Raw genomic sequence first — 12,753 nt, forward strand, 5'->3', positions numbered from 1 at the left:
CAAAATGATCAGAGATCACCCGCTCTTAATGTAGAAAATACAAGGGGCCTTGTTAGAGGCTGACCTCTCAGTCAATCACTGGAGAGCATTAATCATTCATGTTCTCCTCATTAATGTGATAAATGTGTCTGGGTTCTCCTTCCTGGGTTAAAACAGCAGCAGAACCACGTCTGTCTCTGCAGCCCCCTGCTACCCTGACAAGCACCTCCCCACTACCAATCTCTTTTCCTTACACAGATATCACAGTAGCCAGCAATACTCCCTCCTCTCTGTTCCCTACATCCACATTAGGCCCCCAAATCCTCTCTTTTTTTTTTTTGAGCCACTCGTAACATTGGACCCCTGTTTGGGATCAGTCCCACAATGGCACTAAGCAGGCTTTAGAGGACTAAAGGAGAATTACCCACAGCACATTAGAGCTCCCTGTCTGTCTGCATCCACCCCTGAAGTCTTAGGTTGAGGTGAGGTTCAGCTGCAGAACAAGATAACAGCTGAGGATCTGGGTTGTTCACGTTTTTGACTGGAACATGTTTCAAGTGCCAGAATGACATATAGATATGTCAAATTTTATAAGATGCTTTTATCTTGAAACTTTTTGGCTTTTAATGTTTTAAATAATACTTTATTTTAAATCCCATTAAGTAATTAATTAATTCCCATTTTTAAATCCCCCAAAAGTTTAAAATACCATTTAAAGAAATTATTATGATTTAAAAAAGAGATTACAATTTCTTTCTACAATCGAACATCCCTACAACCCCATCTAAGATCAAACTGAACCTCAGCATCAACATTGTCTGCTATTTTATAATTGTTTTTTTAAGCTAGCATCACTGCTGCCCACTGCTTGAGATATTACTTTGACACGGGGAGGTGTCAGAATCACTAAAGTCAACAGGGGGGCCTTCGGCATCACATGCGTTTCAGCAGTTTATGCGAGCTGTCATGTTTGTTATCAAGACTTGAACGGCAAATGTCAACATTGGTTCAGTAAGAGATCCAAGTCAATCAGGCTAATGAATGTTCGTCCTCCGGGGACATTTATGACCATGCAGTATTTTAAGCATCAACACCAAAACGGTTTTGATTAACAGACTTTTTTTGAAGTAAAAGGTCATGAGTTTGCGCGAAAACTGTTAAATTATTAACTGTCTGGTGTTTCATAAACATGAATAAACTCACAGAGGGATTTGCGTCTTTGACTTTTCTCAGAGGGGTGGGAGGTCCCATTCGAGGAGATATCGGACCTGCAGTGGGTGGGCAGTGGAGCCCAAGGGGCCGTCTTTCTTGGCAAATTGCACGGACAGGAAGTGGCCGTGAAAAAAGTGCGGAACATAAAGGAGACGGACATCAAGCACCTACGGAAGCTCAAACACCCCAACATCATCACTTTCAAGTGAGGAGGATTTATCATGCAAACTTACAGTATATTAGGCCTTCAGATGGCATCAAGAGGTCAAAATTACCGACATTTGAGATGGTCTCACTCTTTCTTTTGTATTTTGATGCTTTCAGAGGTATCTGTACTCAGGCTCCCTGTTACTGCATCATCATGGAGTACTGTGCTCAGGGTCAGCTGTATGAGGTGCTGAGAGCAGGAAGGAAGATCACCCCGTCCCTGCTCATGGACTGGGCGATGGGCATCGCTGGGGGCATGAACTACCTTCATCTCCACAAGATCATCCACAGAGACCTCAAATCACCCAAGTGAGTTGGCAAAAAGACCAAAAATATTTTGTTTTCATTATTTACCTACCAAAGGTTAGGTTTACTTCCTCAATACCAGCAATGCAATTGTGTTTTCTGTAGAGGTCACGTCTAAAGCTGGATATCTCCCAGCCACTTTAGTCTACTGAACTAACTCCTTTTAGGATCTACAGAAGACATCCAGGGCTTTTCAAAGATACCAAACGTGACTACAATGAAAATTGTAGTTTTTGGTGGATATAAACAAAAGAGTTTTAATGGTCAACATATTTTTCTGGTAGTCAGGAAGTTAAGTTCTGATCTCACCTAGTCTAACTCTAAAGCTTTACAGGTCACCTAATTAAAAATGTTCATGTTTTTTAATTGTTTTCCATGTGTCAACTCAAATTTCACTCCAGCATGTTGATCACCTATGATGATGCAGTGAAGATCTCCGATTTTGGCACGTCTAAGGAGCTCAGCGACAAGAGCACCAAGATGTCTTTTGCCGGCACCGTTGCCTGGATGGCTCCTGAGGTTATCCGGAACGAGCCGGTGTCAGAGAAGGTGGATATCTGGTAGGTGTGACGCTCCTTTTGACATATCCTGTCCCAGCGCTGAACTCTTGTGATTTTGTCTTATCATCCACCAAATCAACACTGAATCTCATTAGTTGCAGTGTGGTACTGTGCAGGATAAAGGGATCCTATTCCCAGAAAATCTATTCAGTATGATGTATAATATCTCATTACTTGAAATTCTATAGGGTCTCTGCCATATCTGATGGGTTGCCCTATGTGAAGCCTCGGTCTCTCGCTGCATACTGCTTTCTTCTCTCTGCTTTACTACATCCTTCTATCAGTCCTCTTTTCTGTCCTGAAAGGAACGCTAGCTAATTTAATAATTGATCTGCCAGATGCTGCAGTGCTCAGGAGAGGCTGGAATAACCTTCCGAGCCTTTAGACGGGTTGGCCTTGAGCCAGCAGTGCTATTAGTTGGAGGGTGAAAATAGGATTAAAAAGCTCTCCATGCAGAAAGCAAAGGAAAGCCTGCCTGTGTTGTACTTTTTTTTTTGTTTTCGTTTATGTAAATCACTTAATGTTTGATAGTTAAAAAAAACTTTCAAAGAAGGATAGTCTGTTGTTAAGTGCTCTGAAATATTTTACACATTTTGCTTTGTGTTGGTGTTAGAGAGCTGGTTCAACATCAAAAAAGAATATTAGCATTGGAAAAAATGCACCAAAAATGGGGGGACACAGCCACGCAGCAAAAAAATAACATTTGATGAAGTGACTAGACTTAATTTTAAATTAAATACATATGAAAATAAGCTTTTTTCTGCCATAATATTAAATTTCTCAGTGCTAGACTTGATCTAATAATTTACAGTTTAATGATTGGACACATTTTAGCACAAGAAAAAAGTTCTAAAGTATCGGGAGTATTGGATCACTTTTATTTCAACTTAAAAGCAATAAGGAGAAGAGTTAAACATGTACATTCAGGCTGATATCTCGGAGCAGAGATCAAATCTAACCTTTTAACAGGACGGGTTGATTGCTCCATTAAACTCACCACTCCTGCCATCGATGCTTTCATTTGAGCAAAAAGAAATGATTGACATTCGTATTTCAAGTAATGTGATGAGCTGACACTAAAGAAATCCAAAATGGATTTATTTTTCATTATTAGCAGGTTTCCCCCTACTGTTGCCATGGTAACTTAGTGTCTCCGTTTCTTCTTTACATTTTTCTTCTAGCGTTTTACGGTGTAAAAAAACTACATATTTGTTGAATGTATGTTTTATGTAACTTAGATTTAAAAGCAAAAAACATTTTTTGCAATAATGCAATGCAGAAAAATTAGTAATAAATAATAGGTCCAATCAGTTATGTTTTTTTCATATAACAATGTTGTTGTCATGTATACACAAACAGTATGTATAGCCCTCTACAGTGAAAGTAACACAGAAGAATGGTACATGCCATTTTTGTTGCTTTTTCAGTTTTTTATGTTTAGGTAAAAATCTGATATGTTTTTTCACTATTTATGTTCTTAAATCAAAATGAAGCAGAAACAGCTGTTCAGTGAGAGATCCATCTAGTTTTACGTCAGTTCTTCTTTTTTTTTCCTGTGCATTTCTATATTATGAATCATAAACACAAAGATGGAGGAATTCTAAAAATATCCACACGATCGCTATCACACCCCCGCCCTGCGATTCTACATATGATGCACCTTAGATACCATTCACTGTCACCATGGTAACCCAGGGAGTCACCAGCAGCAGACTTTCCATGGTAACCCATCCTATGGACCTGCTGCATCCTAATGTGTTAAGCACAAACTAATTTTACAGCACGTTGTCAGAGTTTCTGGTAATCATTTGATATATATTCTGTGTTTTTCTACAATTGAAGTACCCATATATGCGCTTTATTTTGAATGGGTTGAAAACTCTGGAGACAATAAGATTATTCAAATACTAGAAATCTGTCACCAAACATTTTTCTTGTAGAGACACTTTCACTTAAAAAGTGACTTTAAAAAGACACTTTATCACTGCTTTCTAGAGAAAACAATGCCACATCTATCTGCAGGTCATTTGGCGTTGTGCTGTGGGAGATGTTGACAGGCGAGGTCCCTTACAAGGACGTGGACTCCTCTGCTATCATATGGGGAGTCGGCAACAACAGTCTCCAGCTTCCCGTTCCTGATAGCTGTCCAGACAGCTTCAAACTGCTGCTGAGGCAGTGCTGGTGAGGAGCGCATAGGCGGCAAACTTACTCTTTTAGAAAGATTGATGATTTTAAGAAAGTAGAATGACTAAATGTTAAACTGTATAGGCAGAAAAATGTATCAAATAAATCAAAAGATTTTCAAAATAATGTTTTAATAAATGGATATTGAAACTTTACAGGAACTGCAAACCAAGAAATAGGCCCTCGTTCAGACAGATCCTCCTCCATCTGGATATCGCATCAGCAGACATACTGTCCACCCCACAGGAAAGCTACTTTCAGTCTCAGGTAAGTGTTTTTAAAATATTAAATCCCTCATATCAGTGTTTTTTTTGTGCCTTTTCAAAATAAAGAAAGCTAGGAAAATCTGTTTGCTTTTCTTTTTGTTTTGTAGTACAGTTATTTGTACAAAAAATTAAAATTAATTTTTGAAAAATAATAAATAGAGGTGTAACAATTCATTCTAACAACGATTCAATTCATATCATAATTAGTGGTTGCTGATCCCATTCATAGTCGATAATGGTTCATTTTGAACGATCTGATTCACATCTTTAGCAAAATATTCAACAAAATAAATACCAGGGTACTGAACAATGAAGGTGAAGTTTTTCAGGTTCCTTGTATTTCTTGTAATATAATTAAGCATAAATTTAATATGTTTCCAAACTAACAAGAAAACAAGATTTCATGGCAAATCCATTTCACATTGTAGCTTCATAAAGTTCAGACCACTGTTGTTTTTCCACATCAAAATAATCCAAAGGTAATATTCTTAGAACATTCTAGCACGCTGTGTGGTCACATGATTGTGCTAAATTCAAAGTGTTTCCACACATTGGACTGGAATGATGCTTGATCATTTTTTGCTGACATCACTTGTGTGTTGTCCGCTGTGATGCAGTTGGTAGTTTGTATGTTATAGTAAGATGAACCTACTGGTGCATTAATTCAAATGGTATTTTCCAATATCAATTATGGATGGATTTCTTTCATTTCGAAAGGACTTTATAATGGTATAGGTCAATTTGATTAAGAATATGCCTTAGATTGATTTATCTGGTTGGGTCATAGAAATAAAAAGAAATGAATTGATCAAAATCGATTATTAAGACGGAGTTTTAGGGCCAGTTTACAAAAAAAATATGTTTTTTTTAATTACGACTTTTAAGTCGTAATTTTAACAGAATTTTAACAGAAATTCATAAATGTTAAATTTCGAGATTTTAAGTCGTAAATTTCCGTGTTTTTTTCTTGTAAATTTACAACTTAAAGTCTCGTAATTTAACACACTTGTGCGCACTCCTTCCTCCTACACACGCGGCGCGTTGACAGACATACACATTCTACAACACCTATATAGTTAATTCATTAGTTAGATAGGTAGTAGTTAGTTGTTACTGTTATTTCTTAATAAAGAATACTGCGTTGTAATTGTAGTATTCCTTTGCAACGCGGCCGCCGGGGTATTTTGTGTTGGGGGGGTTAACCGCCACACCGCGCCCCTTGCTGGTTCATCACCGCGGTGATCAAAAATCCCACACCGTCACAGCTCTACACATATTCACATAGCCAGAGGTTCATTTGGTACCTTACGTCATGAACCAATGCAGTAGTAAGCAGTGTTACATACGCCCCCTCCTCCAGATGAAACATCCTGTTTCAACATAAAACAATACAGAGGAAAGAAAATAGTCTGTTATAATAGCATTACAACGTTGAAAATGCCAAAAAGTGCTGCTCCTCAGACGTAAGCATCACACAAACGTGGAGATCTTGTCTTTGGTGGAGGAAGACAGGATTGAAGTGCTGCAGTTTCAGGGCTGCAGAAATCCTCCAAATCACCCATCAATAAATAAAACATTAATAAATCATAAATCAAACAAATGAATTTCCAAACATTTGGAACGTTATCAATAAACATTCAACTTACCTGTTCAATTGAGTTAAGTCGGTCTGCTGTGCGGCGTTCACTTGCTGGTCTGTATGCTCACTTCCACTTTTCTTGTAAATGTACAAGTTTTTTTCTCATAAATCTAAATCTCGTAATTTTAGTTTTTTTTTTTTTTTGGTGGCCCTAAAACTCCCTCAAAGATTATTTCTCACACCCCTAATAAAAGATGAAATGTCTCTCCCCTCAGCAACTGCTGGTGTTGTTTTGAAGCGGCTGCCATGTGTTTCCAGTCCAGCGCAGCTCCAGTTTTTCTCTCAACAAACTGTTCTCTCAATCCCAACTCTTTCTAGTTCCTGTTATTTTTCTCCTTTCTGTTTATTCCAATTAGTACATGGGTCAAACAAAGGACCTTTTTCCATCCCCCATCACCTCTTCAATTAAAAAGGAAGTGGTGTGTCTACCTGAGACTAAGTGGGGGGTGGAAGTGTGCAGTAAATGTGTTAGACCGTCTGAAACGCAGAGACCAAGGACAGACTCAGACAGCAAACTGTGGGAAACGTGTCTTTGTTGTGCCACAAACCCATTTATCACTCAAGCACACATACAGCCATTAGACACCCGTCTTCACAGACACACAAACTAAAAAAAAAAATTAGATTTTATCCGTGCAACCCTTCTTTATCCCACAAAGAGAATAAATAAACCTCCTTTGTTCTGTCCTCTTATCCTTGATCCTTCATTTCTCCCTGCTCCATTCCCCCGTAAAAAACCCTCCCCAGTTTTCTTCTCTGCCACATAATGGATTTTTCTTGTGACATTAGAAAGAAGAATTTGCTGCTGTATTGATTACTTTAATGGTAGGCAGCAAAAAGCAGAGAGGAGACATAGAAAAGTGTGCACACAGACCATTAGCCTAATAAGAAGAGGTTCTCACGCACGGCAGATACGCACACATCCACCAGATTAATTCACCTCGTAAATCTGACTTCATCTGTCCTTTGACATGACAGGAGGCAGAAAATAGCTGCCATCCTGCACCGTGCAGATGAAAAGCTTTGTGCTTAGTTTTTCGAATCCATAATCGTATTTTATTGATTTGTGTCATGTCAATTCATGTTCAGTTTTGTGTACCGAACAGTTGGCTTAGGGACAAACTGTTCCTGATGTTCAGCTAAGAGCTCTCCCAGTAACAATAAGACAAACTTGAGTCGCTACTTTATATTCCTATCAAGTAGAGAATTTGCTAATGTGATCGAGGTGAAAAAGGGCTGTTTTTTTTTTAATGATGAAAACAACTGAAAGAATTAATGTGTGATGGTTGTCTTTGGAACAAAAACTACATCTAAATAGTGCAGTGAGGACAAAAAATATCCCAGAACTACGATGGCCCTGAAGTGCAAATCACATCAACAAGTCACTCAAAGCAAAAACACATTAAAGATCACAAAGATAATTCAAATGGCTAAATAGATAATTTAAAAAAAACAAAATTACATTTCAGAAATCCGAACAAAATTTCAAAAACCAAAACATAGAAAACATTTCAGAAAGCAAAGGTGATTTGCAGGAATCAAAATGATTTCTTTCTTTCATTTAATTTTCTAACATTTAATTTTGGTTTCTGGAAGTTACTTTTGTTTTCTAAAACCATTCATTTCTATCTTGTTTCTTTTTTTTGGAATTGTGTTTTTTTTGGAATCACATATTGGTTTCTGGAATTTTGCTCTGATTTCTAAAACGTAAGGTTTCTTTTTTTATATATATATATATATATTATATGTTTTGATTTTGGAACAAACAGCTGGTTTGCTTGTGCTTCTGCAGGTGGAATGGAGAGACGAGGTGAGACACCACTTTGAGAAGATCAAGTCTGAGGGGACGTGCCTCCACAGGCTGGATGAGGAGCTCATCAAACGGCGTAGAGAGGAGCTCAGGTAGAACGAACGCTTCTCCATGTTCTCCCCTTTCAGTGAAATAAAACAGTTTCTACAAACATTTCACCTTATAATCAGGTTAAAGGAGCTCACCTGAAGGTGTTGATGTATTTGCTACATGTGTTTGGAGCAACCTTCAGAGTCCTTTTTATATAAAAGCAATCAAACTGCTGAAAACATTCTAGAAAATGCTTCCAAATAGGATTTGATCTTCATGTTGCACTGACACAGATGGAGGCTGGTTTGTATACAAAGTTTCAATCTGTTATCATATGTAAGTAAATGATCCCGCCTTTGCTCAACAGTTGCTAGGACAGACTCCGGCAACCCCGTAACTCAAAAGGAATAAAATGGATTTGGAAAATGGATGGATAAATGAAAATAAATGTCTTAAATCGTGTTTTTTTTAACTCTCTTTGTGGCTTTCTCCCCTCTGCAGACATGCTCTAGACATCCGAGAGCACTACGAACGCAAATTGGAAAGAGCCAACAACCTCTACATGGAGCTCAATGCTATCATGCTACAGCTGGAGATCAAAGAGAAAGAGCTGCTTAAGTATGTTGACACTTTGGAGAGTCTTAAGTGGTATATCCCAACAAATCGAGAGGCATTAAACAGACTAGCCCTTGACTGTTTGCATGTTTTCATTGCAGCTGCTTCTTATCCCAATAATGGAGACCTGAAATCTGAACCAAATGGGTTTTCCTTTGTGTATTGCTGTAAAAAGGCAGATTCTGAAGGCCGTGTCGCACAGCCTCTACGTACATTTTGCGCATTTTCCACATATGAAATTGAGGTCTTTTGTGATACATGTGTGATTTACCTAATTCATAAGTGTTTCTTGCATTCGTCGATGAGTGCAGATGTCCGTCAAGGGCAGACGGGTCTTAGCATGAGTTCGGTTTTGAGCTGCTTAAAATTTTTGGCTGGTTGAGAATTACATAGTTTATACGTAATATAAGTAGTTTAATACGCCATTCTTTTTTTATAGTAGTTTATACGCAATTGTTTTATTTTAAGTATTTTATACACAATTATTGTATAAATCTGTGTGATTTCTGCAAGTTGCATACGCACATTTGCTTTCCTCGACTATTCCACGTAGGTCTAATGGACTTTTCATGTATGTACCACTGATGTATACGGCGCACATATCACGTTACAATTAAGTAATTGACGCACACAGTTTGGGCCAGATTTGGCCTTTACGTTGATTTACGTGTTCTTTGCATGGTTTATTCGTTCTTCAGTGGTTTTAATGTGGTTTATTTGTGATACATCTGTGAAAATTTCACTTCTCCTCATGTATATTCACATTTGACTAGTTTTTATCCATGCAATATGTGCAAAATGTGGCTGTATGACACGGCCTTGGTGTTGTCCATTATCCATCTCAGAATACAAATAAGTCATGGTTGTGTATTTGAAACACCAGGAGGGAGCAGTCTCTGGACAAAAAATACCCCGGCTGCTTCAAGCATCACAGTTCCAGACAGTCGGCCTCCTCCAACTCAATGGAGAAGCTCATGAAGAAACGCAGCATACCCCAGAAGCTTCCTTCACACAGCAAGAGGTAAGAATGGCACAGAAGGAAGTCGGTCTGAGTTTAGGCACACATCCTCTGACTTTGACTGCAGCTGCAGGGGATCAGGGGATGAATGCATGCACGGCTATTTAACTAGTTGAAATGAAGAAAAAATACTTTAAACCTACTTTAGTGAAGTGACTGCAGCAGTTCTTTTGGAAGACTAAATACTTTACTGGCTCTTACTGAGGAAACTTTTTTTTTTTTAAATAAAATTTTTATTTAATTTTTTGTTTTCAGGCCAGATCTACTAAAGCCAGAGGTCATCCTCCCCAAACTGGACTCTTCCATGACTCAGGTCACCATTCCCAACAAAGGCTCCACATCACCTGGCCGCTCACGCCGAGGAAAACCCCGCTACAGGAAAGCCGGCAGAGGCAGCAGCGGGGATTTAGCTCAACTTAAAGCCACTCTGTCTTCGTCTTTAGCAATGATCAACGCTGCCTCCTCTATGTCCAGCAGCAAACAACGTTTAGACCCCAGCGCTGCCATTAGAGGCCTGCAGCACGACCTGCTCCTCAAGAAGATGTCTTCCTCCAGCCCCGATCTCATCTCCACCACTTTGGAGGCCGAGGGCCGGAGGAAAGGTCAGGTGAGGCCAGGGCTGGACAGAGCAGGCAGCCAGAGCGCTTCGGCTGGGCTGGAAGAGAGCAGGGTCCCCGAAGAACCAGCCGACAGGCCCAGTGTCGGTGGGGGGAATGATGACTTGGTGGAAACGCCTCTACGCAGCGACACGCCCAGTGAAGACGCAGCATCTATTCCATTCTCCAGCAGTCCGGACTCTCCCTGTGGCAGAGGAGCCACCGCTGGGAGGACGTCTGTTCTCGGGAGCACTCGCGTGTCCTACGATGGAGAGGAGAAGGAGGAAGGGACGGTGATCACCCGTTCCCCCAGAAGTCAGCGGCTGACTCCCGCAGCACTGCTCTACAGGGCAGCCGTTACCCGCAGCCAGGTGAGGCCTGCAGCGCAGGGACCGGTACTAATGTCACGAGATTCTTGTGTCTTGGGAACATCTTAACACTTCTAATGCCTTTTTGAAAACATGTCCAAACTCATAAGTCAAAGTGGAAAGATCAAAAGTATTGTAAAGTTAGACCTTTGGATTTTACTGTTGTTTTTTAATGTTGTGGTCTGCAGTCTACCATGAGGAGCCGTTCATTCTTACAGAAACAGTTCTACAGAAAACACAAAGTTTTGAATGTCACTTTTGTTGTTTTCTGGTTGTCTGTTTTTTGCTGCCGCAAACAAAAAGAATTTCCCCATCGTGGGATTAATAAAGTCTTTCTAATCTAACAAAGAACTGCCTCCATTTGGCAGGAATATTAGGATTTATTTTCTCTGAAGGTTACTCACAAAAGACAAAGCAAAAATGTGACACTTAAAGATACTTATTCAGAGATATGGTTTATCTGAGAAGTGCTCACTGAAGCACACTTCATTCATCTGTCCACAGAGACGTGGAGTGTCATCGGAGGAAGAGGAGGGAGAAGCGGACAGTGAAGTGGAGGCGCCACGGAGACGGTAACAAGACTTCAATATATATATAATTATACATAAGGATGCATAGTAGTTTAATATAGTGATCATCATTTTTGGTTTACACACAATATAGAGTAGGAAACGCACATGTCAGTTCGGACTGTGAACATTTTCTCTCTGTAAGTTTACCAATCACATTGGCTGATTAAAGTGACAGAGGGATGAAACCAACTTGCCTATTAGCATTGTTCATACAAAATTAAACATGAAGCTTTCAAAAAGTCTTTAGTTTTGTCATTTTTGGAGTTTTGCCTGATTTTTGTTTTTACATTTATCACATAGTTTTGACTTTTTCTTTGCTTTTTTTGTGGATTTATACGTTTTTATTTTGTCTCTATACTTGATCTTTTGCTATAAAACATAAAAGCAGTTAGATCTCAAATTTTTGGTGATTTTTTAGGTAAAAATGTGGCAAAATTTACTTCTCGGAATAGTGTTTTTTCGACAGTTTCACATAATGTGTTGAATCTTTATGAATATAATCAAAAATATATCTGTAAAAGAAGATAAAAGATAAATATCAAGCATTTCCACAAACAAATTTTTATGGATAAATTAATAGAGCAAATTATAAAGTAGGAAAATGGCAAAATGTAATTTTTTTGTGTACAAAAAACATTTTGAGTCCAAAACGGAAAGTGATGTGGAACTCAAAATGTTCCTGGTTCTTCTATTTATTAACTTTTTATGATACCTCTGAGTTATCCTTTAAGTATAAAGATGTCCTTAATAAATACATTATCATGTCATTTGTATTTAGTAATGCACACACTCAGTTGAAGGATGACTCTGCTCTTCACTTAAAGACTGCGAGTGGAGTCTTAAAGCACAATTATTGCCCTGATGCATCAACATCACAGCATCCTCATAGTAAAGCAAATCATTTTTCATGATGGTTAATGTGCCATAAAAGCTCCTGTTCGTGCTTACGCTTTAGAAGGCATAATCTTTAGCATGAAAATTGATGTTGTTGCAGAAATTAACTATAACATTTTTAACCTCCTGAACCCACACGTTTGTCTGCAGGCGACCTGTGGGCATCCCCAAATGTCAGTCCCTGTCAACCTTTAGCTCAGAGAACTTGTCCGTGTCCGACGGAGAGGAGGGCAACACCACCGACCACTCCCACAGCGGCACGCCTGACGTGGTGAGCACCAACACGGACGAGCGTCTGGATGACAAAAGTGACGACCTGCTGTCTCAGGGCTCAGAGATTCCTGCCGACCCGTCTGACCCGGCCCAGCTGGCCTCTGATGGGTTATCCGAAAAGGAAGCTGCTCTACAACGGGTGAAGACACAGCTGGCTTCGGACGAACAGAATCATGAGGTGGGTAAAAACAGAAACAAAATAGTGGTAGAAATATTTCATTAGT

General features: G+C 39.3%; 1 protein-coding gene across 7 annotated transcripts in view; it reads left to right on the forward strand.

Annotated features, from left to right (window-relative positions):
- The window catches only part of LOC101160549 (mitogen-activated protein kinase kinase kinase 12), a 29,625-nt gene that overhangs the window by 15,239 nt on the left and 1,633 nt on the right, over positions 1–12,753 (forward strand). For all 7 annotated transcript variants that reach the window (XM_023954888.2, XM_078947097.1, XM_023954887.2 and 4 more), the window contains 11 exons: positions 1,213–1,396; positions 1,516–1,707; positions 2,106–2,264; positions 4,287–4,445; positions 4,607–4,715; positions 8,146–8,255; positions 8,695–8,811; positions 9,692–9,829; positions 10,082–10,793; positions 11,295–11,362; positions 12,407–12,707. In XM_023954888.2, the coding sequence (XP_023810656.1) occupies positions 1,213–1,396; positions 1,516–1,707; positions 2,106–2,264; positions 4,287–4,445; positions 4,607–4,715; positions 8,146–8,255; positions 8,695–8,811; positions 9,692–9,829; positions 10,082–10,793; positions 11,295–11,362; positions 12,407–12,707 (2,249 nt within the window). The remainder of the gene's footprint in view (positions 1–1,212; positions 1,397–1,515; positions 1,708–2,105; positions 2,265–4,286; positions 4,446–4,606; positions 4,716–8,145; positions 8,256–8,694; positions 8,812–9,691; positions 9,830–10,081; positions 10,794–11,294; positions 11,363–12,406; positions 12,708–12,753) is intronic.

The sequence above is a fragment of the Oryzias latipes genome, chromosome 5 (assembly GCF_053564925.1).
Source record: "Oryzias latipes strain Hd-rR chromosome 5, Olatipes_Hd-rR_3.1".
Classification (NCBI taxonomy): domain Eukaryota; kingdom Metazoa; phylum Chordata; class Actinopteri; order Beloniformes; family Adrianichthyidae; genus Oryzias; species Oryzias latipes.